This window comes from Semicossyphus pulcher, unplaced genomic scaffold (assembly GCF_022749685.1).
Source record: "Semicossyphus pulcher isolate SPU_LCO1_2020_fin unplaced genomic scaffold, fSemPul1.0.p SCAF_16, whole genome shotgun sequence".
NCBI lineage: Eukaryota > Metazoa > Chordata > Actinopteri > Labriformes > Labridae > Semicossyphus > Semicossyphus pulcher.
This window is the reverse complement of record NW_027211670.1, coordinates 19704417-19731013: the sequence shown is the minus strand read 5'-3', so window position 1 is coordinate 19731013 and position 26597 is coordinate 19704417. Positions and strand designations below refer to the sequence as shown.

Genomic DNA, 26597 nt, shown 5'->3' with positions numbered 1-26597 from the left:
CCTGCCAAATAAAGGGTTGATTTCAGCGCTGTACACCTCTGTCACACCGTCTCACAACACACGATGAATAAACCTGTTTGATCACACACTCTTCTTTACCTCCTCTCCTTCAGAGTAACTGTGGGGAGGTGCTGCGTATCCGCCGGGTGCTGATGAACTCACCGGAGATCGTGTCCATCGGGCTGGTGTGGGATTCTGACCACTCGGACCTGGCGGAGGACGTCATACACAGCCTGGGGACCTGCCTGCGCCTGGGAGACGTAAGGGAATCACACACACTCATCATGTGCTCATTTGAACACTTATGTTATGTATGCCCATGTGAGCAGCCGGGCACGTTGGCCTGAACACTTACAGACTCAAAACACATGAATATGTAGGAGAGGAGAGCTTTTCGCACAGTTTGCAGCCATGAGCCTGCAACAAGTGGACTCAGGGGACCCACATGACCTCCATCCATCCATGATCCATACCGCTTCAGCTGCTCGTGGTCGCAGCGGGGCTGGAGCCAATCCCAGCTGTCGAGAGGCGGGGAACACCCTGGACTAATCGTCGGTCAATCACAGACAGACGACCTGTCACGCTCGCACTCACACCTACGGGAAATTTAGAGTCACCACTGAACCTAACATGTCTTTGGACTGTGGGTGGAAGCTGCAGGCATGCACAGGGAGAACATGCAAACTTCACACAGCAAGGCCCCTTTAGTCTGAGCCGTCTATGATACATAAAACATGATGACATGCTCTCCAGGGCGCCTTTAAAATGGAGAAAACATACAGTGCCCCATAGGCTGCCCTACATGCTAGAAAACGTTGTGTGCGCCTCTCTGCATGCAGCTGGTACCCTTTTCTGTTTTTTTGCCCATTCCCCTCAGACAGCGAGTAACTGTAAGATGAACATCTGTTGTCAGAAACAATAAACCACAAGTGTTTGTGGTGGTGACTCACGAGGCGCTGAGGGTGCAGCAATTTGAGGCTTAAACGATACAAAGTGTTTCAGTAAAAACAGAGATTTTCAGCCTCTCTTAAGTCGGCGAGATGTTTGTCCAACACTTTGGTCCGGACTAAAATATGAAGATTCGCCTCCTACATTTTTAAAGATACAGGCTTGAGAACTTGGAGCTTCTCAGGAAACACTGTAAAGAGCGATCGTTGAGCCTGAGAGTGTTTTTAATGTTCTAGGAAATTTATTTTAAAAGAATTTAATGTCCAGAGAGTTTAAAGGGTTAATACAGTGTTGATGTTTTACCCGGTGATGCCTCTGTTCTCTGCAATCTCTCATTCAACACTTCTTTCATTGGTCGATCTGAATACTGTGTTCATAGAGTTTATTGTCCCCCACCCCAACCACTATGCACAGTCTGACCCAAAAATAAGCATGTGAAACACCTGAAAACACTCAAATACATGGGACTTATTCAAGGACAGACAAACAACCAAATCATTAACTGAACAAAATCAACAAAACGACACAAAATTCCCATCTGAGAGGCCGAACCGCAGCAGTCCCCACGCTGCTTCTGATGTCAGTGCTGCGGTCTTGCAGATTCACCTGCAGAGTTGAGACAGCAGAAGGGGGAAAGGGACAAACAGAACGGGGAAACATACATCTGTAAGAATATTCTAAGTCAAATCATCATCCTTTAAAGTCAAACTTAACAAGGTTAATGTTCAAGCAATACAGTAAATGATTATGTTTTTGAGATTATGTTTTTGGCCTATCCTTTATTTTGTTAGGACAGTGGATTGAGTCGGAAAGGAGAGAAGAGAGAGAGGGGATGACATGCAGCAAAGGGCCAGGGGTCGGAGCTGTACCCGGGGCCGCTACCCGAGGACTGAGCCTCTGTAGATGAGACGCGTGATTTAAAGGGATAGTTCGGATTTTTGGACACCAAGTTGTATGAAATACTTGCTAAGTAGTGTAGTGGATGCAAAGCTATCAGCTCACTCACCGAGTCCCGTGGTCGGAGTTCTGTCCGGTTCTGAACGTAGAGATGCCAGGGTCATGAAACCAAAAAGCTTTACCCTACATACATCCATTTTCAACACAAAATCATCGTCTGACGATTTCATATACTGCGCCGTTCTTTTGGCACTATTTTCTCTCTTGACAAATCCAGTATCACTACGCCTGCGGCAGGCCGGTTTCTCGGGTATGCCAACATAGTAGCCGTTTCACGTTGATTCTGACTGATTCGCGTCATCGTTGAAGTAAACATGTCGGACTATGAAAGTGATGAGGAAGATTTACCTTTAACGACGGATCCAAGGGGACCTCTGAGGCTACGATCAGTGTCAGGAAAACGATGAAATACAAGCAGTGGAATTTTTTCATTACTACAGCCAGGAAAATCACAAATACACACCATGTAGACGTGTATTATCCTCTGTGGCGATAAACGTAATCTCACAAAGTACCAATTCCAGCGTGTTCTCTTAGAAACAGCTGATGGATCACGTCACCTGAGAAACCGGCCTGCCGCAGGCGTAGTGATACTGGATTTGTCAAGAGAGAAATAGTGCCAAAATAACGGCGCAGTATATGAAATCGTCGGACGATGATTTTGTGTTAAATGGATCACCAGTGCCTGCGTGTTGTTCTTGTAGGGTAAAACTTTTTGGTTAAATGACCCTGGCATCTCACTGGAACTACTTACTCTACGTTCGGAACCGGACAGAACTCCGACCACGGGACTCGGTGAGTGAGGTTTCCAGAAAAGATAGAGTAAAAAAAAAAAAAGAATGGTAGTTCAAAGAAGGGAACTTCGACTTTGGTTCCACAATGCCACCCCAAACAGTCCGTCTCACTCTTTATTATATTCTCTTCATTTAGTCACTTCCTCCTTTGCTCCAGTCATAATAACTGCAGCCACTAAAGATTGACACCTAACTACAGAAGTAATTATTGGTTGTAATAAGCTGTCAAACAAACTTATATAATTACTTTATATGTAAGTAATATATATGATTAAGTATATAAGTTTGGGGCTCCGGTTTAGCTCAGCGGTTAAATCGCACGTCCCATGTCCAAGCTCAGTCCTCGATACGGCAGGCTCCGGCCTCGACCCTCTGCCCCCTGCCTCGTGTCATCCCCGACCCTCTCACTGTCCACTGTCCTCTCTCTTAATAAAAGCATACAAGGACAAAAAAGATCATCTTATATATAAGATTATCATATGTGTACTTTATGTGCGGGTAGTTCTGGTTAGCTACGAGCTAACAAACAAAGAATAACAGAAAACTTAACCTCCACTTTAGCAGCACAAATACCTAGAGGCTCTGATGCACACTTGAAAGGACACACATACACACACACACACACAGACACACATGAATAAAAGCACATGTGCCACACACAAATACAAAAAGACAGAATACAGTAATGTGTGTGTGCAGCAATAAGCTAACTGATCCCGTACCAGCACTTTGAAAAACACTAAATTATAACACACGACACACTCGACATGACTTCCATCGCTCTCACACAGATCTCAGGATACCTCCGTCTCGTGCTGCAGCTTTCACACACACACACACACACACACACACACACACACACACACACACACACACACACACACTCTCACACACGTGTTTGGCCCCTGATACTCCGTGTCATGACTGAGTAATGTTGATGCATTTTAATGCTACTGTAACATCTCCAGCCGCATTGTGAAGTGATACCCATGAATAATGGATCAGTGAATATGTGTTACAGTGAGTTGAGTTCTTCCCTCTATCTTCTGTCTCCGCCTGCTGCCGTCTCTCTCTCTCTCTCTCTCTCTCATCCCGCCACTGCTGCGAGATGAAGCTAGTTGTGAGATAGGAATCGGAGGCATAATTTATCGCATTTTCTGCTTTTGTTCAGCCGTTCAGATCAGGAAAATGAATCCATCTGCCTCCTGTATCCCCTCCTCTTCTGCTGCCTCTCTTTGTCTGTCTTCAGCATCTGTTTTCTCTCTTTTCTGCTTCCATGTTACACTTTAATGTTCTCTCTCTGCTTCGATAAGGGCGTTCAGCGCCGGAACAATTAGTCTGTTCCAGTAGAGAGATAACAGTTTTGATTAATCATTGCGAGCTGTTTATCAAGCAGAAATGCTGAACGCTTTCTGGTTCGTAAATATGGGGATTTGCTGTTTTTCTTTTGTTTGGTCTCATTGGAAATGGAATAATTTTTAGTTTGGGGCTTTTGGTCGGACAAAGGAAGCAATTTAACGACTAAATTAGGCTGTAAAATCTCAATTTTTGGGCTATTTTCTGGCAGTGATTAAGTGAATAACAAAAAAAGGATTCAAAAATAAAAATAACTGTTTGTTGCAGGCGTAGATGTGTGTGATTTTAGAGGGAAGATAAGGCACAACAAGACAGGATTATATGGAAAGTTATGCTTTTAAATAGGGCTGCACGATATTATCGGCATCTGCAGATTCTGCTGATATTTTCCACCGATAAAACAATGCTTTAATTCTGCATAAATGCTCGATGATTCCCTAAAAAAGCTTGACCTAATGCTACGACATTAACTCGGCGCGAGTGTGCGCACACTACTTGAGCAAAGTTATCAACAATATACAAATAAAGACTGAAAAGTCACAGAAACTCGAGCCAATGATTAGAAGTTAAACTTTCACAACTCTTAACTAGCGAACAGTTAGCTCACATTCTCGTCATTTTACCGACTTAACAACATCAAACACAATGAAAATACACTTGCTGCCAAAGCCGACGCTAACAGAGTGTAGCATAAACATCACTGCAAAACTAACTTACATATTCATGGACGTACACGCGATAAAAACAGTCCGTGGGCGATCACAGGTGCAGTAAACAAGTCCGGGCATGTCTCCCTCACTGCCATGTGTCGGGGGGATGCTGCGTTCAGGGGCGCTCAGAAATGTGAGCGATCAGACACGTGACCTTTTGTACAGTGCCTCTTCCGTCAAGCGTGAAGAAGGGAGCGAGATGTCTGCTTTATGGCAGTTTATGGCCACTACAATAAGAGGAGGTATGATATAAATTCCACTACAGGGGAGACTTGATGTTCTCTGTAAGTAGGTGGAAAAAACATGTGCCTCATATATCAGTATAATCAGCAAAAAGGGTTGGAAAATATCAGCAAAAAAGTGTGTAGACACTATGAGATCAGTGCATCTTTTCTGCATTGAAATCTGCAGCATACATGCAGCATTGTGTCGTATTTGCAGCCCACAATGAGAGGAAAGTGAGGAGTGTATGTGACAGATTACTGCATACAGCATTTACACTAGGTGAGCAAAAATGTGCTTGTAGTCCCATTAACTCCTCTATCTCTATCCCTCCTCCTACCTCTCTTCCCTGCACCTCTCCCTCCCCTCCCTGTCTCCTCCCCCTCCGTCCTCTCTCTCTCCCCTCTCTCTCTCTCTCTCTCTCTCTGTAGTTGTTCTACCGTGTGACAGAGGAGAGGGCTCGCCAGGCGGAGCTCTACTTGGTGGGCATGGTGTGCTACTACGGCAAGCACTACTCCACCTTCTTCTTCCAGACCAAGATACGCAAGTGGATGTACTTCGACGACGCCCACGTCAAAGAGGTGAGACACAGTTTGCAGGAGGCTGCATGCTGCAGGACGGGGAGGAGGAGGAGGAGGAGGAGGAGGAGGAGGAGAGGAGGAGGAGGGGAGGGGGTGCTGTACGGTATCTGCTGCATCTCCAGCTGAGGCTGTGAGAGCAGCAGTGACAAGAACTACGCTGTGTGTTAGTTTGAGTGCTGCATGGTGACTTCTTTTGCAGAAGGGACGTTTTAAGATTGATTAGGCGTTGAAGGGTTAACCCGTGTCTTTATTTAGATCTTCGTGCAGCTAAAACTGGTCTCATGATGTAATACTTTATGATTGATGTCCCGTACGGCTGGAAAATGGTGTGAATCTTGCGGTGGCTGCGTCCAGGATAGGCGAGCTGGTTTGCTGTGTTAAATGTGAGATGAAGTGGCTTTGCATGTCCTTGATACTTCTGTCAGCTAATTAGATTATAGAGCTAATGACAGAGTGTCATAATGTGATATCAATAAGGACACAGCAGCACAATGTGTGTTTGACCTTCTGCTTTTTGTTCCTAATGCGTAATTTAAAGGGATAGATTACTTCCTGTGTGTGTTTGTGTGTGTACACGGGTTCATATGTATGTTAATGTGTGTCTTTATGTGTGTGTGTGTTGCCCTGCTGCACCTCCAGATCGGCCCGAAGTGGAAGGACGTGGTGTCTCGCTGTATCAAAGGCCACTATCAGCCCCTGCTGCTGCTCTACGCTGACCCCCGTGGGACGCCGGTGATACTGCAGGAGAGCCCCAACCCCTGTAGCAGCTCCAACCCGCAGCTGGAGCTCCAGCACTGCAGCAGCAGCAGCAAGGCAGGCTACGACAGCGAAGACTCCGGTACAGCAGAGGCGACACACGTCAGATCGTCTTACTCTGTGTTTATCACCGTCAGGGGGTGGAGGGGGGCATGCGAGGTTACAGCTTTAAAGCTCTGACCTTCAATCCTATAATCCAGCTTCTGCCTCTGCATCCTGCTGAGAACTTACTTTGCTGCAAACATATGTGGATGCAGGATTAACTGAAAGGTCTTTCTCTTGTTCTCTCTCAGGTCGGGAGCCGTCCATATCCAGCGATACTCGTACCGACTCTTCGACGGACAGCTCGAGTCACAGAGCGACTCGCAGCCGACCTCTCCACCAGTCGACGGGCAGCCACCTCTCCAGCGAATCCCAGACCACAGTGGTCTGTAACTACGACATCGGCACTCCACAGCACGGGGCCGACGCCGGAGGTAAGACTGCATCTGAATCCCAGTATTAAGTCTATGGAGACAGTTTGGAGGCTTCTAACAGCTGCAAACACATGTAGCTACAGTGTTTTACAGAAAGAACGAGCGAGAGCTAAACTGGTGCTTGTTAGAGACAAAAACATTAAGATCAAAGGTCGGTTTCTGAGTTTGAGTCCAAATGAAGTGAGATCTTTGTCCCTCTGCTTCATCACTGCGGACTCCTCAGGTTTTGCGCCCCCTTACTGGTTACCCTCAAGTTTACTCGCCCTGCTGCTGGGATAATTGCTCCCTGTGGGATACATAAAAATGGATTTACTTTCTGTCTCTTCTTCTCCCACCCGCAGAGTCAGCGGTGGAGGGTCCTCCCCGCCCTCCCTCTCCTCCCCTGCCGGAGTACAAGGAGACGGCCGTGTTCCTCCTCTCCTCCCGCCGGCCGCTTACCTCCTCCTCCTCCTCCTCTCGTCCCCTGTCCTCTTCCTCTTCGTCGGGAGTGGGGGGCTGTGAGGGAGGAACTGGGGGGCCCCACTGGGAGGATGAGAGCACCAGCAGCGAGAGCAAGTCCAGGTACTGCAGCACGGATACACACAGACACACAGACTTTACTTTACAGAAGTATTACTGACAAAAAGTATCAAAAGTATATGTTTTTTAAGTAGCTTAAAATAAAGTATATAAATTAGTCAAAGCTGGTGTTCTCGGTAATCGCAATAATATTTGAAATTGGCGCCATAGCTGTGGAGAAAGTTGTACAAACAGCTCGTGGTTTCGCCCATTCTACATTCCTACAACACCCAGTGTGCATTGCGCCCCTCCCTCTGAAAGGAACGGCCCAGCGAGAGACGCTGGAGTGACATACTACCGTTTTCGCTGCAGGCAACGGCTCAGAGCGGGACAGAATCCGAAATACGACGAGAATATACCGGTGGATCGTCTCAAAAATCTTCAGGTCTGCAGTCTACATTTCAAACCTGACGATTTTGAACGAGACATGACATCGGAGGCGGGCGTCCTAGATTGAAGAAGTGTAGTTTAGCGAGCTCCCTGGCCTCCACCAGATGATGCGTTTCACGTCATCTGGTGGAGGTTTTCCAGGGCCCATTGGAGAAGCGGATAGCGCCCTCCAAAGGCACAGAGCCAAATCGCATTTTTCCCCTACCATAATGACATTAGCTCCCCAGGTTGAAAATCAGCGAACTGGCCCTTTAAGTAATTAAGTCAATCCATTGGTGTTTGCAAAGGAGTATTCATCATCCTATGCCATGTAACTGGTAGAATGACGAACGCTCCAGGTCCAGGTGGTCGTTTTATCGTCACATACTGTCCAATGAAACGTGGTCACAACCCCTCTTTTCTTCTTCTGCATATAAGCTCTGCATCGCTGCTGCTGCTGCAATGCTGCACGCCTGCTTTAACAGCTGCCTCCACCTCCCCCGGTGTATTATTAGCATAAAGATTGTGAATTTAGGTGTAAAGTTTCTCCCAGTGTGTGTTCACATTCACAAAAAGTTATTATGAGTCTGTTATTCGCTTGCTTGTTCTGATCACATGAATAGAAGTGCACTGTGTGTATATTTGGTGCAATAAATGGTTAAATCTCTGTGAGAGTTCCGACTGAACTGTATTTAAGTCGTTTTGTAGGTCAGGTATTTTTACTCTTTTTGACTCGCGTCTTAAATTCTGCTGAAGGATGCAGTTGCACATTTCAGTAGTATCATGTAGCTATTCGGGTAGTATTTTTAATGTAACATCCCGTGTAAAATCTTCCTCGCTTGCTCTGTAGTTCTTCTGGAAGCCGCTACAGGCCCACCTGGAGGCCCAGAAGAGAGGCCCTGAACATCGACAGCATCTTCACCCGACCGAGAGGCTCCTCTCTGGGCTACAACACCCTGCCTGGTCCCTCTCTCCCTCCGGAGCCCCAGGACTCTCTTCCCTCAGCGGGACCCGCTCCTGCGTCCGCACAGCAGGGATTACAGGAGGCAGAAGGGAGGGAGGCTGGGGAATTGGAGGCGGGGTTTGGGCTGGTCGGGCAGCCCAGGTCTTTAGGCAGCGGGCGGACGATGGGTCCCCCTGCCCCTCCACCTCTGAGAGGGGTGGAGCACCAGCCACGTCTGATTCAGAGGATGGAGAGTGGCTACGAGAGCAGTGAGAGGAACAGCAGCAGCCCCGACAGGTAGGAAGCTCACACATAACAATTACTGTCTCTGCCTTTCTCCCTCTGTCATCCATCGTCTCTCCCCCTCTGACTTTCTCTGTCACTCTTGATTTTCTGCTCAATTTCACTTTATCAGCGTGAAATACGATTGTGACATTAACAACAACGAATTGTCCAGCGATAGTAATCCAAACAACAGATCAATCAAAGGACAGATTTGTCTGGGGACGCGTGATCTGCGCTCAACTTTTCATCCCTTTTTGTCTCTTTTTTCCTGCTCTCTTTTTTTCTGCAGGGAGGTGGGGCAACAGAAACGGGTGCTGATGTCAGGACCTTCGTGGCGTACGGTGCCCAAGTCAAAGAGCAGCGGTGCCATCCTGCAGGAGCTGCCCTCCCCCAGCTGGGGTGGCGGCACCAACTCAGGTGTGTTGTACTTTTTGTGTGTGTACTTGCATCCACCTGGAGTCCGATTTGATTTGATAGCTGACTGCTTTATTTTGTTTGCACGTTCAGGCTCAGGGCGCAGCGAACTGGACGAGCTGCAGGAGGAGGTGGCGAGGAGAGCCCGCCAGCAGGAGCAGCAGAAGCGGAAGGAGGCGGAGCGGGAGGCAGCCATGGGATTTAACCCCAAACCCAGCAAATACATGGACCTGGACCAGCTCCAACACCAGGGTAAGGAGGAAGGAGGGATGGAGAGACAGACAAGTGGGAGGAAAGAGGAGATGTGTGGGAGGATGAAAGTTTTGTTAACCCAACTTATAGAAAACACATTTTCTCACTTAACTCTGGAAATATCTTTTTTATTGTTATATATTCACCTCTTAGATTTCAGTCGTTTCTTCCACACACCTGAAGGGAATATTGTTGTTTTTGTGTGAACTGATCCTTTAAGTTGAAGGTCAAATTACAACGGCATTTAGAGCTGCACCGGCCGATTCCTTTTGTTTTGAAGTTGGGATAGCAAAGAGCTACACGGACATAGTAGACAAGTGTGGATTTCAATCTTAAAGAGGGGGTATTATGCTGCTTCACATTTTAAGACATATATATAATGTTGCAATGTTGGATGTTCGGACTAAACGTGGGTGAAGTTTCAAACCTGTAGGTAAAAGTATGTTGGAGTAATCCCCAGGCTTCTCAGCTCAGTCTGCAGGCTGCTTTTTCTACACACTGTACTTCAGAGTGCCGGCCAATCAGAAGAAAGCAGGCTTGTAGGGGCGGGGTTTCTTAAAGGGACAGAGCTGACTGAGTCGTTTCAGGGAGAGGCTGTATGAGGGCCTGCACAGAGCACCAGTGTGAGTTTTTTTTAACTGTAAATTATGTTAAGCCACTCCACAGGTATCACAGAGTGAAATATGAAGCTTGAATTAGCATGATACCCCCCCTTTAAGTTTCACCTAAAATAGAAAAAGGTTAAAAACAGAATTTCAGAGCATTTAAATAAGAGGAAGGCCAGGATGATTTGACTTTGGCGGACAACAGCAACATTTCCCTTACAATAAAAGTGCTGCAGCTTGAGAAAAAATAGCCAATTCAAAAACACGATCGAAACCCCCCCAAAAAAATTAAATTAAAGTCTGTTGCAAATTTTAAAAAATGCATTGCAGTAAACAACAACTAATACATAAAAAGTGAACTTGCAGCAAATACAGAAACAATGCTAAGGCGAAACAAACCCCCAAAACATTTGCAACATAAAACGCTGCATACCCTGTCAACACAGCAGTTCTCCAGGCCACTAGGGGGAGCTCTAAGTAGAACAGCTTTGCTTTTCAGAGAGTAAATCCTTTGCTATATTATAATATTTTAAAGGACTAATACCATATATACAGAAGAAAATGCACCTCTTTTTGGCAACTCATTACTCTCTTTTTCTTCTACCTAACACTCTTTTGTCTGGTCTCTCTCTCTCGTATCGAATGATGAAGCTATTCCCATCAGAGCTCCCCCTAGAGGCCCGGGGGCCTTCCGGTGTCTTGACTCGATATGCAGAGTTTTTCACAGTTTTTTGTTTGTCTTTGGTTTGTGTTTGTGAATAGTTCCAGAAGCTGCATCTCCTTCTCCTTATGGAAATGTCTGTGTTGCCCTTGTCAGCCACCGTAGTTTTATGCTGTGCGTCATTTCATTATGCAAGCTGATGAGGTGTATTTTTATGTAAAAATCTTGCCGGTGCAGCTTTAAGGTCACATTAGCACCTGTTGTCTAGCTCAGCAGTGACTTGTATGTCCGTGGTTCTGTCTGACCTCCTCTTTGTCCTCATTCCCATCTGTTGGTTTGTCTCTCCATCTGTCTCCCTCTGTCTGTTATTTAAATGTGTCTTTCAGTTCAGTGTGTTTTAGTATAACTCATAATGTATTGGGTCTTTGTGCGTTATTCATGAGTGTTTAGTGACGGAAAAACTGTGTATGTGTGTGTCTGTGTGCGTCTTTGTTTGACAGTTCCAGCTGAGTTTATCTGAGTTCAGTGTAGCTGAAAAGAGCAGAAGCACATCCCCGTCTGATCAGTTTTTACCAACATTTAAACTATATATGTAACTATCAATAGTTGTATGTACATCTGTTTCATCATCGTATGTGTGTATGTGTATGTGTGTGAGATTGTGAGATGTAGACATGACACTTACTTGGTCTCATGTCTACATGAGTCATTCTTAAAGGGGTACTCCACAATTTTTACATTTCAAAGTCAATTTTACCAGTCATCACTTTTGAGACTGTCGTGTCTTCTGTGAGGCTGTTCTGGCATAACTGTCCAACTAACATTAACTCATTTTGAGCTGGGAGACTACACGTTTAAATTACAGACTGCAGTAGTGAAAGTAGTCAAATATCATCAACAGAGGGTCTGACAAAAGTAGGGATGGGTATCGAGAACTGGTATTTTTTGGTACCGGTACGTGATTGGTCAGTACCAAAAGTACCGATAAGCTCATGGACAAACGGTGCTCCTATGGGTATTTAACGTTAACATTCCATCTTATTTAATGTTGTTTTAATTCAATTAGTTTCATTCTAACGCAGCTGGCATCCGTCCCCTAGTGATGACGAAGCCGCCACCGTATCGATACCAGTATCGATAATATCCTAACGGTACCCATCGCTAGACAAAAGACATTGCGTTATGGGAAATGTAGCGTCTCATGTTTTCAGAGCCTGACTTGTACTAACGATTTACAGTCAGTCCATCTCGGCCTTTGCATTGGCTTGCATATATCCATGCTACCAGTGCAGCCCTATTGATACCAGTGTCGCTCCATTGGTCCACCAATTTGGTCCAGACTGAAATGTCTTAACTGATATCAGATGATACAGGCGTTTGTGGTTCTGAGAGTATGAATCCCCTGGCTCTAACACGCTAACACACTAAACCAAAAATGGTGAACATTTTACCTGATAAACATCAGCATGTAAGCATTAGTGCAAGCATGTTAGCTTGCAGACGTTAGCATTTAGCACCACTGTGCCTTAATGTATCCTGACTGAGGCGTAATTCTTTTTTCAGCTAGAGCTTCTTTTAATTCCGCCACTTGCGCTGTGATTGGCTGGGAAAGCCAATAGGTCAGGTCCATGTCTTCACCAACGAGCAGTGTTGGGTAAAGTTACTTACCTAACACTATGTTACTACATTACAAGATTACTGCCAATAAAAAGTAACTTGTTACGTTACTGCATTACCTACTGAGAAAATGAACGCGTTAGAATACTTTTGAGTTACCAAAAAATGAAATCCCCTTTGCGACTCCTTGCGCATGTGTGTTATATTGTCAGGACAGCGTGTAGCCGACTGTACGTCTACATTTGAATATAATGAATTACAGCCCATAATCTGTAACTCTGCAGCCTAATAACAGGAACGACAGACGCAATGTAACCTTTACAGCTCTTTATTATGCTAACAATCTGACAGTAAACTGGGCAGAGGTGTACAGTATCAGGCACAGCTGTTTCCATGACAACAATACAACACAGGCTCTTAGTCCCACCAGTGTTGTGGAGCTGTGTTTAGCTGCAGACGCTTCTTCACATTTGACGTAGAGCTCTTCACAGCTGACGAGCACTTATCCTCCAGACCTTACATTTCACCGTCATGATGTTTTTGTCCCTTTAGCCCAAAAATTCTAAAATAATGGGAATATTTCCATGAAGTAAACGCTGTCCTCTCTGCCATCTCGCTAGTTGAATTAGCTAGCAACGCATGCACGCTGACTGTGTTTACCTTCCGCTGGTACACAGCTACCTGCCAAGAAGTAGGAGAGAAACAGAAACAGTGCTTTTGTGGCAACAAAAGGAAAAGGGAAAAATGGCAAAAACGCTGCCAATGAGACTGCTGTTTTTAGAGTGTGAAACCAAACATAAACGTTGACTTACTGCTTCAATGTAAACTATAATCTTTACCCAAATCTAACCTTTTTTACTTGAGCATTTGGGTTATAAACAATTCAACTGACAGCCTTAATTTGCCTCGAATTAATAATATTCAAATGCTGTTTCATAGCTCTTGTGTTGTTCATATTCTTGTATGTGTGTTTGTTTTTTCATGCATATTTAAACCCTGCATCCACACATTTTATATCTGTGTGTGTGTGTTACTATTTTCAGAAAGGGTGTGTGTGTCTATGTGTGAAAAAGAGCTCTGTATGAACTGCAGGTGTGCAGGTTCTCCCCTCCAGCTCAGCACTAACTAAATCTATATCAGGGATTATTATGTTGTGTCCTGTCTGTCCTACTGTGTTGTGCTTCAGTGTGTTCAGCCTCATGTACCTGACACACACACACGTACACACACACCCCTGAGAGAGTACACTCAACCTTGATGAAGTGAAAGGACGACTTGCGAACGAACAGATGGCCTCACTATCAGTGCGGTTACGTAACAGAATTTGGTTTCCCACGTCCGTATCGATGGTTTCAGGCGGACTCCAAACAATCTGCCTCAGTGTTTTAGAGGACGTTACAGCCAACAGCAACAACAGAGCGGCCATCAGTCTTCCTTTATTCTGTCTCCATCAATCAGAAGTCTGTAAAGTCAAGCCAAGATGGGGGATGGCTGCTCTTTTGTTGTCCTCTTCTTCATCTTTTTATAACCAACTAACACCATTCAAGGTGCGTTCACAAAGCTACGCACCGTAGAGAGCTAATCTTTGTCTTTCTTTCCTGTCTGGTGTCCGTGGCTTAATGAACGTAGCCTCAACTTTGCTCCTCACTTTTCTAATCTCGACTTTTTGACTAACTGCAGTACAAATTCATATGTTGATGTATTTACAATTGAGTTGCCAAATGGGAGGAAATGCTGCGTGTGGAAGTATATTTTCTTCTAATGATATCTCAAAGTTTATTAACATTAAAAACCAGGACTCGTCGATGAGACAACAAGCTGAACAGAGGCTAGAACAGAGTAGTGAAGAGTCACAAACTCTTCACTACACTATTTTGTGTAATTTTGCTAGCATTAGCTTATATTAGCCATCTTAAGCTAATGGTCGTACGAGACCAAGTAAGGCTTCAGCACTAAATAACTTGATGAATTAATTTTATTGCTTATGAATTTAACTTTTTGTTTGTAGGAGAATACATGTGCAATTTTAACTTTAAAGTTACATAGTCTTGTTTTTAAGATACAGATCAGCTTTGTCGCTTCAGTAGCTAAAGCTGTAGCTATGGGACAAAGGCACAAACAATAGCTCTAGCATATAGCTTTAGCATACGCACTTGTGTTGCAATTGGACATAAAATGAATAAAAGTCTAAACTTGAACTGAATGTTTTACATCCTGTTCAAGGTTTCTAGCTAGCTCTATGCTAGCTCTAGCTAGCTAAGCTTTTCAGCTGGTATGTAGCTCACAGTTAGCGCTATAAACTTCTTCTTCTGAAATGCTACTTGGAAGCCTAGGTCACAATCAGACAGAGCGCGTTTTAGCAGCGGGGGGGCAGCTTTTTTGTAATAGTTTTCAATGAGCGAGGAGCTTTTTACGCGCTGCTTTTGTGTTGCACCTCGTATTTTTCCGCTCTGTGCGCCCAGCCTCATTGCCGTTTTCTCTCATTGTCCAATCAGATGAATGGAGAGGCAGGCCTTCTGTAAGCTAACAGTAGAACGGTTAGGTTAATGACAGCTAATGATTCGGTGATTGCCTTAACAACAGAAAAAAAAAAAGTTACTGTGAGCTGCTCTTTTTTTTAACTGAAGGCTTCAACAGAAAAGTCTTTTCACGTTTTACAGCCTGCAAAACACGCTCTGTCTGATCGGGCCCTTAGTCAACTTTGAATTAGTTCTGATCGACACTTGCTGTTCCTTGGACCCTTTTTTAAAATCAAAGAATCATGTGTTTACACCTTTGTAATATTTTGAATGTATGATTTAACCAATTGAAAGAAGTTTGTCAAGAAGACGCCCAAAATAAATCCTCCCACTTTGCAACTCTCTACATGTATAATATACACACACATTGAGTTACAGTAGAGGAGCGTAATGCATGCCAGCCCCCTCATAACCACTCCTTCTGCTCTGCTTCTGTTTTCTCTCTTTTGTCTCACCTGTTCTTTCATCCTCATCTTTTACTCTCTCTCCTTTTTTTCTTTCCTTTATTTTCCATTTTCACTCTCTCTTTCTCCGCCATTCTGTCGTTATATCTCTCCCTCTTTTCTCCTTTTTTATCTCCCGCTCTGTTGTTAACATCCTCAGCTGTGCTCAGACCCCTGCATGAGGCTAACGCTCATAGCGGATTGGCTGTAGCTGCGTGCATGAGGAGCACTGGGGGCCCAATCAAACGCGGGCAGGAACAGGAAATGGAACGGGAGACAGGAAGCGCCCGCCCACAGGGGCCTCGCAGGTACCACCACTGTCCCCCCTTATGTGTCCGAAGCAGGTGCCTGTCTCAAAATCACCTCCCTTCCTCCCTCCCTCACTTCGTGTGTGTCCTCAGCTCAAGCTGTCCCTAAACCCGCCTCAGGACTCCTCTGTGTGTGTCCTTTGGGTGCTGGCTGTCCAAAAACACCTCAACACCCTCATGTGTGTGTCTTCAGCTCTGGCTGCCCGAATATCCCAGAACCCCCTGTTTTTGTAACCCCTAGCACTGCACTCTCACATCCTGCTGTGTGTGTGTCTGAATGTGTGTGTGTGTGCTCTCAAACACACACTTAACTTTATACAGTAACGTCTTCTCCTCTGTGTGTCTGTGTGTTTGTTGCAGTGCAGTAAAAACCTGCTTTGCTGGGCTCTGTGTTGCCATCGAGAATAAAAAGAGAGAGAGAGTTCCTCTCTGCTTCGCCGTGCTTCACTGCCTCCGCTCATTGTTGTTGTGCTGCTCTTTGTAGCTGTGTGCTGCCAAGGCTTCCCTCTGCTCTTTGTGCGCTGCTGATCTGTCCTTCTGTGTACTGGAAAGCTGCAGTCTGTGTGTTAGTGTGTATGTGCGTGTGACTGTGTTTCTGTGTGCTGCTGTGCGTTTGCAGTCACAGATCCCGTTCGGTATCCTGTTTGTTGTTTTTGTCTGTGCTGCCGCTGCTTGTGTGTTACAGTGAGTCAGACGGTTTTCCTCCTGATGTTCAGTGTCGCTGTGTGACGAGGAGAAAGTGAGCTGAGGGGAACTTTTTATAAAGCTCCGGGAAATATTTCATATTTACAAAGTGTGAGGCAGAACTAATCAGGCAGAACTAATCACATGAAGTATAGCTGGATTGTAGCGACTATCTGAAGTCCCAGTGTCCTAACATTAGTCACTTGCATAGGTGTATAAAGGTCGCGTATCCAATGACAGTCCAGAATCGTTTATCGCAGAATGATGAAACAGACATAAAGTGATTACCGACTGATGAGATGAGTGGTGATAAATCCAATACCTTACGAGCTCGAGGTAAAGTTTCAGTAAGTCTACAGTAGGAACTGTTTGCTCCCTCTACCTACGCCAACTAAAGGTGCTTTTTGACAGCAGGAACTTTCCCCAGCCACCTTTTGAGGAACTCTGCGTTTCAATAGCAGGAACCAGGGTCTAAATTTAGTTCTTGGGTAATTGAAGTCCCTGCTCGGGGGGTAGTACTTTCCAAAGGTCCAGGAACTTTCAGGGCGGGGCCTGTAGTGCTGATCATTTTTGATTGGTCGAGTACTCGCAGCTTTTTATTTTACCCGCCATGTTTAAAAGACTGCAGCTGCAAGCTCACTGTTGCATGCAGTGCAATAAAGCACGATCAAAAACAGCAACAAGTTGAATCTCCTCCATGCTAACAGGCTAACTGTAGTGTCGCACAAATGATGATACTGACCCGTTCGTCACGTTTAACAGCGTCGTCTTTGCTGTATGGCCTTCATCTTCTTATTACCGCCACCTACTGGACTGGCGGTGTAGTGCAGTTGCTGTTATTGCCTCTCCATACGTCATGCCTGATTTGCATAATCTTCCCGGGACTTTCGGCCGCTGTGGAAACGCAGACAACAATGAGCCACATTAACAATTTAGTTCCTAGTTCCTGGAACTAAAAGTTCCTGGTTCCTTTGGTCAAAAAGCACCTTTACTTCGTATCTCCCGTGACCTATAAACACCCGACCCATCATGTGACCTATTAGCCAACACAAACACACACCCTTACAATATAAACACCAAACAACATAAGACGATAATAACACACATGCTAAAACATTGATCATAATAATAAGTGTATGATTGGGTCAAAGAATCCCATGTTATTAAGCAAACTGGATGTCATTGTGTTTGGGACTGTTGGTCAGACAAAACAAACAATTTAATGAAATTATGTGAAAAAATTTCACACGTTTTAGACCAAATGGTGAACAATTGAAAGTGGAAATGTTAGATGAGAGGGGTATGAAATAAACATTAAGAAATTTAATTTAATAAATATGTTGTATTATTTCAAAGTAGTATTTTTAAAGGAGCAGTACGTAGGGTCAGATTTTATCTGGTGCACTCACGCCACCGTCCCAAAGGTAAAGGAGAAACTACAGTAACCAAGAAGTCCTGCTCTAGAGCCAATGTTTGTCCATTCTGGGCTTCTGTAGGAACAAGGTTGTTTAACCTGGTAGACTCTGTGGATGGAACCTGGGCTTATACTACGAGATCCATTGCTCCATCATTAGAGCACCGTACATTTAACCTATTATAACACTTGTGTGTTACATTAGATTAATACGTTGCACAGATGTATTTATGAGGGGTTTGTGACAGATTTAGATTTATTCTCTCAGCCCAGACGTGTCAAACTAGGGAACAAATAATAAATATAAAAGCAAAATTTAAAGCAGTACGTATGCTTCATATCTTATATGTACAAAAGCACTTAAAGTGTTTCGTCTCTCTCTCCCTCCTCCCTCTCACGATCAGCTCACAGAGCTCCTAAATCAAGAGACCTGATTGGTCAGCAGGTGGTGTTTAGTTCATCTCTTATCTAAAACATAAGCTGCCCCGGAAGAGGTTAGGCGCTCAGCATAAGTTACCATGGCGATCTGCCATGAAGTGAACCACCTTCGTAGTCGTTAAAACTCCAACTTAACCCTTGATAACCGCCCTGCTCTAGAGCCAATGTTTGTCCATCCTGGGCTTCTGTACAACACAAGGTACTACAACAAGGTAGTTCAGATTGGTGGACGAGACCTGCTCAAGCTGTAGATAGAAAGGGCTCATTCTAACGCAAGAATAACTTCCTATTGTCAGGTGATTGTACACTAATAAAAACGTACATTATAAACATCTAATATTCTGCTGAAAGACTGGTCCTTTGAATTCCAGAGTCGAGGGCTCCGTCTCCTCTGGGTTTTATCATCAAGGACCTCAGATTAAACTCTCAGGTTCATATCGAGTTAGCAAGTCAGAAATATAGCCACAGGAAATTCCCATATGCGTCTTAAAGGTCATTAAAAGGTCATTAAAATTTCAACATCTAAGTTCTCCCCTTAGATTCTGCTGCAGCACTTTGAAGCAGCTGAATTGATGGTTATTACACAGTTAGAGACCATGATTGGATCTGCTAACTCGGTTATATAACGTCGGATTTACTCTCAGTTTCATTAGACTTTAGTTTCACTGGAGCAAAATTAGTTAAAAATTAATCAACTGTAAATCCAAAGTGTTAACAGCAGGATGAAGGGAAGGAAGAGGAGGAGGTAAAGCTCCGCGCTCAGCCTCTTTTATTACCTTCCTCCTCTCCTCTATTGATCAACACAAGCCTCTGATTTATAGCTTGCCGCTGCAAAGCCTGCTGGGTAATTACTAAGGCTGAAAAGAGACGGGGAGAGTTAACGTGGGGGATGGGGGCTGGCACTGGCGTAGACACACACAGGTTTGCGCACGCTGTCTTTAAAAATAGACACACAAATTTACAGACGTGCTGTTCACACATACCAACACACACTAGTTTACTGCACACACACACACACACACACACACACACTGCCACAGTGAAGAATGTGTAGCACGTCTCTGCAGAGAGGATCCACTAATGTTCAACATATATCATATCAATGCATGTAAATCAATAACGTAATATAGTGTCCCGCTGAGGCTGAACGACTCCAGACTGTGGAAGACACATTCCTCCTCAGCGTGTGATGTGATGCAGCCGAGCAGCTGCTGCTGAATAATCAGATTAAAGTCAAATGTTCTGATCGCAGAGAGAAGTTTGGTGAATCTGCAGCGATCTGTCACTCAGAGGAGCCGAGCTTGTGCCTGACTCATGAAGCGCATGTTTGTGAAACCCCCGTACACAAAGCGATGCTTACACAGGCTGCATCATTGTGTGTTCGTAGCTGTTTGAGCTTGTGTGTGTGTGTGTGTGTGTGTGTGTGTGTGTGTTTTCTGCTTGTTTATCCTGGTCTGCTGTTGTGACCTTCCCTCTATGCAGTAACTCACCTGACGTCAGAGCAGCTCTGTGTTTTTTTGGATGCGTTTCCCCGTGCTGCCCGCTGAGTGACACCCTCCCTCTCTTGTGTCCTCCAGTGAACAGCCTGGCCCGGTCCAAGTACTGCTGACGCCCAATCAGGAGGAGGAAGAGGACCAGGCGACGCCCAACCAGGACGCTGCTCTGGGCCAGGACCCGCCCCCTCCACCCTATCGGCCCCCGCTCACCCTCAGCATCCCTCACCCTTGCGCCCCTTCCAGCCGAGGGGAGGCGGAGGAAGAGGAGGGGGAGGAGGGTGGATGTGTGGGGAGGAGAGGTGAGGAAGGCGAGGACGGGAGGGTGGGGACGGGGGTGAGGCTGTGCGAGCTGCTGCAGGCAGGGGGGGTGAGTGTCAGACCCCTGGGGAAGCACTTAGCCATCTCTCTGCCCTCGCTTCCTCTGCGTCTCTGGGATACACACACCACACACGCCGCACACTACACACACCTTGAACCCACGCACACACACCCTCCCCCTCCGCCCTCTACTCCTCCCCCATCTCCCCCTCTGGAGGCCTCTGGGCAAAGGAAACCTCTCACGCCTCTCTGGCAGCCCCCTCAGCCCAATTCCCCCACCGGCGCCGCGCAGCATTGGCCGCTGCACGGAGCCGCCAACGACGGCACTACGCGTCATTGGTCCTCCTGGAGTTTGGACCGCCCCGACGCCGTGGTGACGCCGTACGACACGCCCCCGGACCGCTGCGTTCCCATCAGGCCGCAGACCTCCAGCCAGCACTACAGCTTCAGTTGCCAGTCCTCTCCAGGGCACTACAGCTCCCAGCATGCCCCAGGGCAACACAGAGATCCCTGCTGTGACCGGGAAGAGGCCGAGCTGTCTGAGCTCGACTCCCTTTACCAGGCCAGTCTGCTGGCTGGAAGGACAGGTACACTCACCCCACACACACACACACACAAATACTTGTACATATACAAATACAGACCCTCCTGTTTGACCTCCACCCCGGCCTGTGTGTGTTTCAGGCTGCAGCCCATCAGAGAGGCTCATATCCAGGGTGGGCGGGCAGGCTCGCTCCAAGACCCCCAACGCAGACATGGAGAGGAGTGTGTACGGGGCCGACTGCACCAGCACCCCCACCTACCTCAACAAGGTAGCGTCTGCGCCGTCTTCCTAACAGAACCCGCTCACATGTCTGTTACTTGGATCCATTTCCCGGCGTCTGACAGACATTTTCTCCCCCCGCAGCCAATGATGTTGCGGGATCCGCGTTTGGGGGCGGAGCCTGATGACAGCGAGAACCTGAGGCGGATCGGACGCAGCCTGAGCGGCACAGTAGTGACCCCGCGCCGCAGCCGCCTGACTGCAACCCGCAGCTTTGTGAGTGTGACTTCCTGTGCTCTGCTGCCCCCCTGTGGCTGTGCTATTGAACTGCACCTGGCTGATGTCCCGCCGTGGCACTTTACACATTGCTTTTCCCTGTGCTCTTCTCCCCTGCTGTTTGTCTCGTTTCTTCCTGTTGTCCTGCTTTTCGATCTCCTGCCTGTCCTCCTCTCTGCTTCTCTTCTGTCCTCTGTCTCTCTCTAAGGTGAAGCAGGCTGATGTCAGTGCCTCGCCTTGCTTACTTCCTCTCTTCTGAGTCCCTGTTGCTATTCCACCACTATCATCTCCTCCATCCTCCTCATCACCAACACCTCCTCATCACCACCTCCCTCCACCGCTTCACAGGTAAACACTGCGCTGAGCTCACATTAAGTTACACTTGTAATCTCAAAAAGGAAAAAACCATTCATCTGCTTAAGACTGGTCGGAGTGTGCATGATATAAACTCGGTGTGAATAGCAAAATAAATAGATATTTATAACAAGTTTTCGGATAACATTTTATGTTTTTGGCTTAGCAGACTCAAAGTAGGCTAAGCCCCTTTTTGCACATTGCTGTATCCCGAGGATGTGCACTGATTTACAACGACTGTGGAGGGCCAAATTTTCATCCCTCAGCAAATCTGTCACGTGTCACATTTAGTTAAAACTTCCGGCAGAAATCGCCAGCGTTTTGCACAAACTCCAAATCAGACGATAAAAAAGGATTTTTGTTTGTAATTCTTTTTAAAATACAGATTTCCTTCTCACCTTGAGAGACACCCTGAGAGAACAACACATAAACAGTGCCTCCTCATTAGGAACAAGGCAGATTAATTTCAACCTTTAAAGATTTATTCTGTGACACAATAACTGCAAAGCTGTTTTCTTTGTTTGTCTCTTTGAGATTCGGATATACAGATGTATCCGCTCAGGTGTTTGCATTGCTTAGGAATGTAAGAATCACATCAAAGTGAATTATTTTACCAGATTTTGTTACACCTCTAATTTGACAATATTATTTATAATAGTAAAACTGTTGAAAATTAGTGATAATTGCATTATTTGGTCTTAAAACACAGCCTTAAACATGTGTCTCAAACCTACTGCTGTAACTGCTGGTATGAAGTCCTATCACTATCAATAAGAGTGCTATCAGTTCTCTGTAGTGCTTCACGTTTTTTAAGGATGAAAACTGAAACAAAGTTTGTCAAAAATATAGAAAATAAGTTTTAAAAAACAAACTGTATTTGGCAGCTCTTGAGCCACCACTCAGGCAGGAAGCTGGAAGTGACATTTCCCGGCTGCCTGAGGTGTTGGCACTTTAACAAGCAAACCAGGACGCAATAATATTACAAACATAAAACAGAAGAGCACCAATCAGCGAGGAGAATCTGACTCTTTAAATCGGATTTCTTTTCAGTCTCTTTTGGATGTCAGGTGAAGTCGAACGAGACAAGTAGCAAACCTGCAGCTTCATCAGCAAGCATGTTGACACGCACACCATTATCCCGGTTATGATCACGTTTATCTTGGCCGAGTGCATGTAAACATTACATTCTGAGATAATCGGAGTACCCGCATTGACTTTTAAATAACCAGGTTACAGGTGCATGCTCAGAAACCTGGTCATGATTGAAAAACTTTTGTTGACATGCTGCTGCTGATTTTGGGATGTTACAGCTTTTCACATTTTTATGTGAATTTTCTTTATTTTAATTTGTTTAAATCAATCAAACTGTATTTGTATAGCTCCGAATCATAACCAACGTTATCTCAAGACACTTTACAAAAAGAGCAGGTCTAGACCGACTCTTTGTTATGTTATTTAGAGACAGACCCAACATGAATCCAACATGAGTAGCACTTAGCAACATTCGGCACGAAAAACTTCCTTTAACAGGCAGAAACCTTGACGCATGTTGAACAGCCGTCTGCCCCGACCAAGAAATGTATAAATGTAGCGACCCTGTCCTGGGAGAGTTCTCTCGGTGTGCCGTCAGTCACAGAACTTTGTATTCAATTTCTGCCAAATTCCAAGGAGGTCATTTCGAGGAAAATGTCCTAAATTTATGTCGACGACATTAAACATTTTAGATTTAACTGAAGTGGCACTGCCATAAAAAAAATCTTGTGACTGAACAGTTTGAAGAGCCTGCATGTTTCAGCGTAAAATTATACCCAAAGTAGGATTTGTAAAAGCCTGAATTTTACGCTGGTGTTTTGAACGTCTGTAGCCAATCAGAGCGTCTGTAGAAGGAAAAGAGATTCTGTTCTCTTCACATAACTCGTCTCTGTATGAATATTTGTGGACAACTTATTTCTAAGTTTCTAATTCAAGGTGTACCCTGATGCTAATCTGACCTCTCGCTCCACCCTCCTCTCCTCTCGTCCAGGAGCTGTCGGGCGGTGCAGGGAGTTTCTGGCTGTGTCTGACGGGGGTCAAGCTGTCATCTGACCAGAGTCCTGCCCTGCTTCACTAACGTCACTGCATCCGCCTCCACATGGGGGGGGGGCAGCGGCGCGGGGACCTCGACGGCCTCGCCTTGACGGACCTGGAATCGGCTCAGGAGGATCAAACTAAACTCCCATCCTGTTCCTCCTCCTCCTCCTCCTCCTCCTCCTCAAACATGCACACGCAAACACATGCACGCACACATCTGCACTGACGTAGAGCCTCCCTCAGCGCCTGCAGCACCTTGCTTAGCCCCTCCTTGCCTTCCTCCCTCCCTTCCTCCCTTCCTCCCCTCCTTTCCTTTGACCTACTATTCTGTCTATGCAGTCACTCTGACCCCCAACTACAACCTCAACCTTCCCCCCTTTTTTCCCGGGACTGTTTCTCGTCTCCCCCTGAGGTTTCTGAGGGTTTGACTCGGACCCGAGCACTCGGCAGACTCCACCCCGCGGGACCCTCAACTCAGGGGGAGGCTCTTACCAAGTAGCCACGCCTCTTCCTCTTTCTTCACGGGCATTTCCTGTTGGACGCACACGTAGCCGAACTGGGTCTATTTCAGATGGACAGCCATATTTTTTCTCTTCTTGTTTTCGGGGTTTCTTTGTTTTCTTCTTCCTGTGTGCGCGCACAGTAAACCCGCCCGAGACCGAACTCTCTAATAACTAAAAGTCATGTACAGAAAAACTCATGTATGAAACCTGTATGTTAATTAATAAGACCTTATGGAATGTTGATAATGATAATTAACGAAATATTGATAAACTTTAAAGTGGTACTTCCTCATGTCTGCATTTCAAATAGAAGTGGAGTGCACTTCACAAGTGTCTAGCTGGAGTTTCCGCCCCCTAAACCGCTCGCCGACCTAATGACAGCTCTCCCGTTTCTACCGGGAGATTAAACAAGAAAAGCGCTTCTTTTTTCTTGTTCCTTTCTTTCTTTCTTTCCTCTTTTCTTGCTCTCTTTGATTCGCGCTTGCTTACTTTCTTCCAAAACAGGAAAACGGTAGCACCAGAAAAAGGCCAACGGAGGAGGAGAAGTCTTGAAGGAGTATGTAGGCTAGGAAACAGTTCTCTTTAATAGGGAATGACTCAAGTGCGCTTTGCAAGGTTACTTGGCAGAAAGTGCACTTTTTGAAGGTTTTTTGACTGAATAGCAGCCGGAGAGACGACGATTGTGTTTGTTTAATTTAAAAGGCCTCAGGTGAACTTCAGTGGCACTTATGAATTCACTTTTATTGTTTTATCCTCCCACTGAAACCGGTTTGGAGACCTCAGTTGTGAATAAAAACGCTCATCTTCAGCCTGAGACAGCGACATGTCTAATATGAATATGCTTTATATGATATAAATGTATTAGAGGTATATTTTCAGCCAGGGAGCTATCAGAGATGTCAACCATTCCTCAGTTGTTAAACATTACTGAACAGTGATAACATAACTCACTCCCCCTTTACTGAGGAGCGTTTTGACATGTGTAGAGTACATTTATTATATGCTTTATTCTATGAAATATTATATAATAACAAAACCGGCCGATGTAACGTTCTCCAAGAATTTACTGATGTTGATCGATCGTTGTAACTAAACCAAAGGTTGGCACTTAACTCAGAGGGCGTATTTAACATTGCTGTTTTTACTTACATTTACGTTCAGATTTTGTTGTTTTTTTTGTTTGTTTGTTTGTTTGTGTTTTGGGTTTCTGGATGTGGGAGAATGTAGCCAATTGTAGCGCATGAGTCCGCTATGCAAATCAACCTTCCCTCACGATCCTGTATCAGAGACAGTGCAGGAGGCAGACACACCCACCCTCGGGCGCTCTCATGGACTCTGGCAGAGACACGAGAGGAGGAGGAGGAGATCTCATGTTTTAATGCTGCTGGTGAACTTTGTTGTTCTGCATCTACTACTATGTTTTAACCAATGGAATGCAAAAAGAGAGCAACGAGGCAGGAGAACAGAGGGAGAGAGAGCGAATGAATGTAAACTAAAGGATGAAAGTGTGTGTTTGTGAATGATAGAGGAGACAGAGAGGTGAAGAGTGACTTCAGAGGGTTTATTGTTTGTGGGTGTGTGTAGACTGCGTGTCAGTTCTGGGGTGGTGTTGCTCGGGGAAAGAGGGAACCTGTATTTTTGCAATAAAGTTATTACCAATGCACTCCCACAGGGGGCGTAACCACCGTACAACGTTTGTGTGCGTGTGTCATCATTTGTGTGTGAAATGATCAGGGGAAAAAAGGAAGCTTACAATTTAACTGAAATAATGTCTTCTCCAAATATCAAAAAATAATTAAAAGATTTAGCATTTAGCATCAGCTAAAAATAGATGCAACAGAACTAGAGGTATTGTCTTTTATATTCCACAAATTCTTGTCAGACAGTCATGGTGCCTACATCACCCACAAAGCTACTCTACCAACAACAGTTCAGTCGTATTCAGGTGTGTTTTGCTAATAGTGGCTAATGTAGCCTCGCGCTGCTAGCCACCATTTTTTTTTCACCTAATTCACATGACAGCAACTATCATCAGCAACATTACACTCATTTAAACAAACTGATATAATTTAACGTCTTCATTGATCAACAATTGAAAACAAAATAAATTGCCAAAATTAGGTCAACAAGTGACAACAGTTAACACTAGCATTCAATTCCTAGCTAACAATAACTTTAAATAGAGCACCATTTCACTGTCCAGATTGTGTAACGATCAAATTATAATGTTAGCTAAAAAGTAGTTGAATGATAAATTCATTATTTTGTAACAGTTGTTTAGCTAAGCTTGAAACATGGCCTTATACATTAGTGTTAACTAGCACAAATTACTGTTAGCTAGGCATGTATGCCTTTCCTTCTCTATTATCACTATCAAATTATAATGTTAGCTTAGAAGTGATTGAATGCTAACATTAACTGTTGTCTAACAGTAGAGTTATCAAAGAAGTTGTTTTAGCTTGAATAATAGCCTCATGTAGGTCAGATTTTCACTATCCATTATCTTT

The 26597-nt window shown here is 45.1% G+C and overlaps 1 protein-coding gene across 1 annotated transcript in view; it reads left to right on the top strand.

Annotated features, from left to right (window-relative positions):
• usp54b (ubiquitin specific peptidase 54b) overlaps positions 1 to 21476 on the top strand; it is a 61134-nt gene extending 39658 nt beyond the window's left edge. The window contains exons 8-19 of the mRNA XM_069663907.1: positions 114 to 260; positions 5419 to 5568; positions 6208 to 6406; positions 6618 to 6800; positions 7142 to 7361; positions 8578 to 8967; positions 9245 to 9372; positions 9463 to 9621; positions 15627 to 15774; positions 19888 to 20711; positions 20809 to 20936; positions 21032 to 21476. Of these exons, the coding sequence (XP_069520008.1) occupies positions 114 to 260; positions 5419 to 5568; positions 6208 to 6406; positions 6618 to 6800; positions 7142 to 7361; positions 8578 to 8967; positions 9245 to 9372; positions 9463 to 9621; positions 15627 to 15774; positions 19888 to 20711; positions 20809 to 20936; positions 21032 to 21370 (3015 nt within the window). The 3' untranslated portion in view covers positions 21371 to 21476. The remainder of the gene's footprint in view (positions 1 to 113; positions 261 to 5418; positions 5569 to 6207; positions 6407 to 6617; positions 6801 to 7141; positions 7362 to 8577; positions 8968 to 9244; positions 9373 to 9462; positions 9622 to 15626; positions 15775 to 19887; positions 20712 to 20808; positions 20937 to 21031) is intronic.
• The last annotated feature ends 5121 nt before the right edge of the window (positions 21477 to 26597 follow it).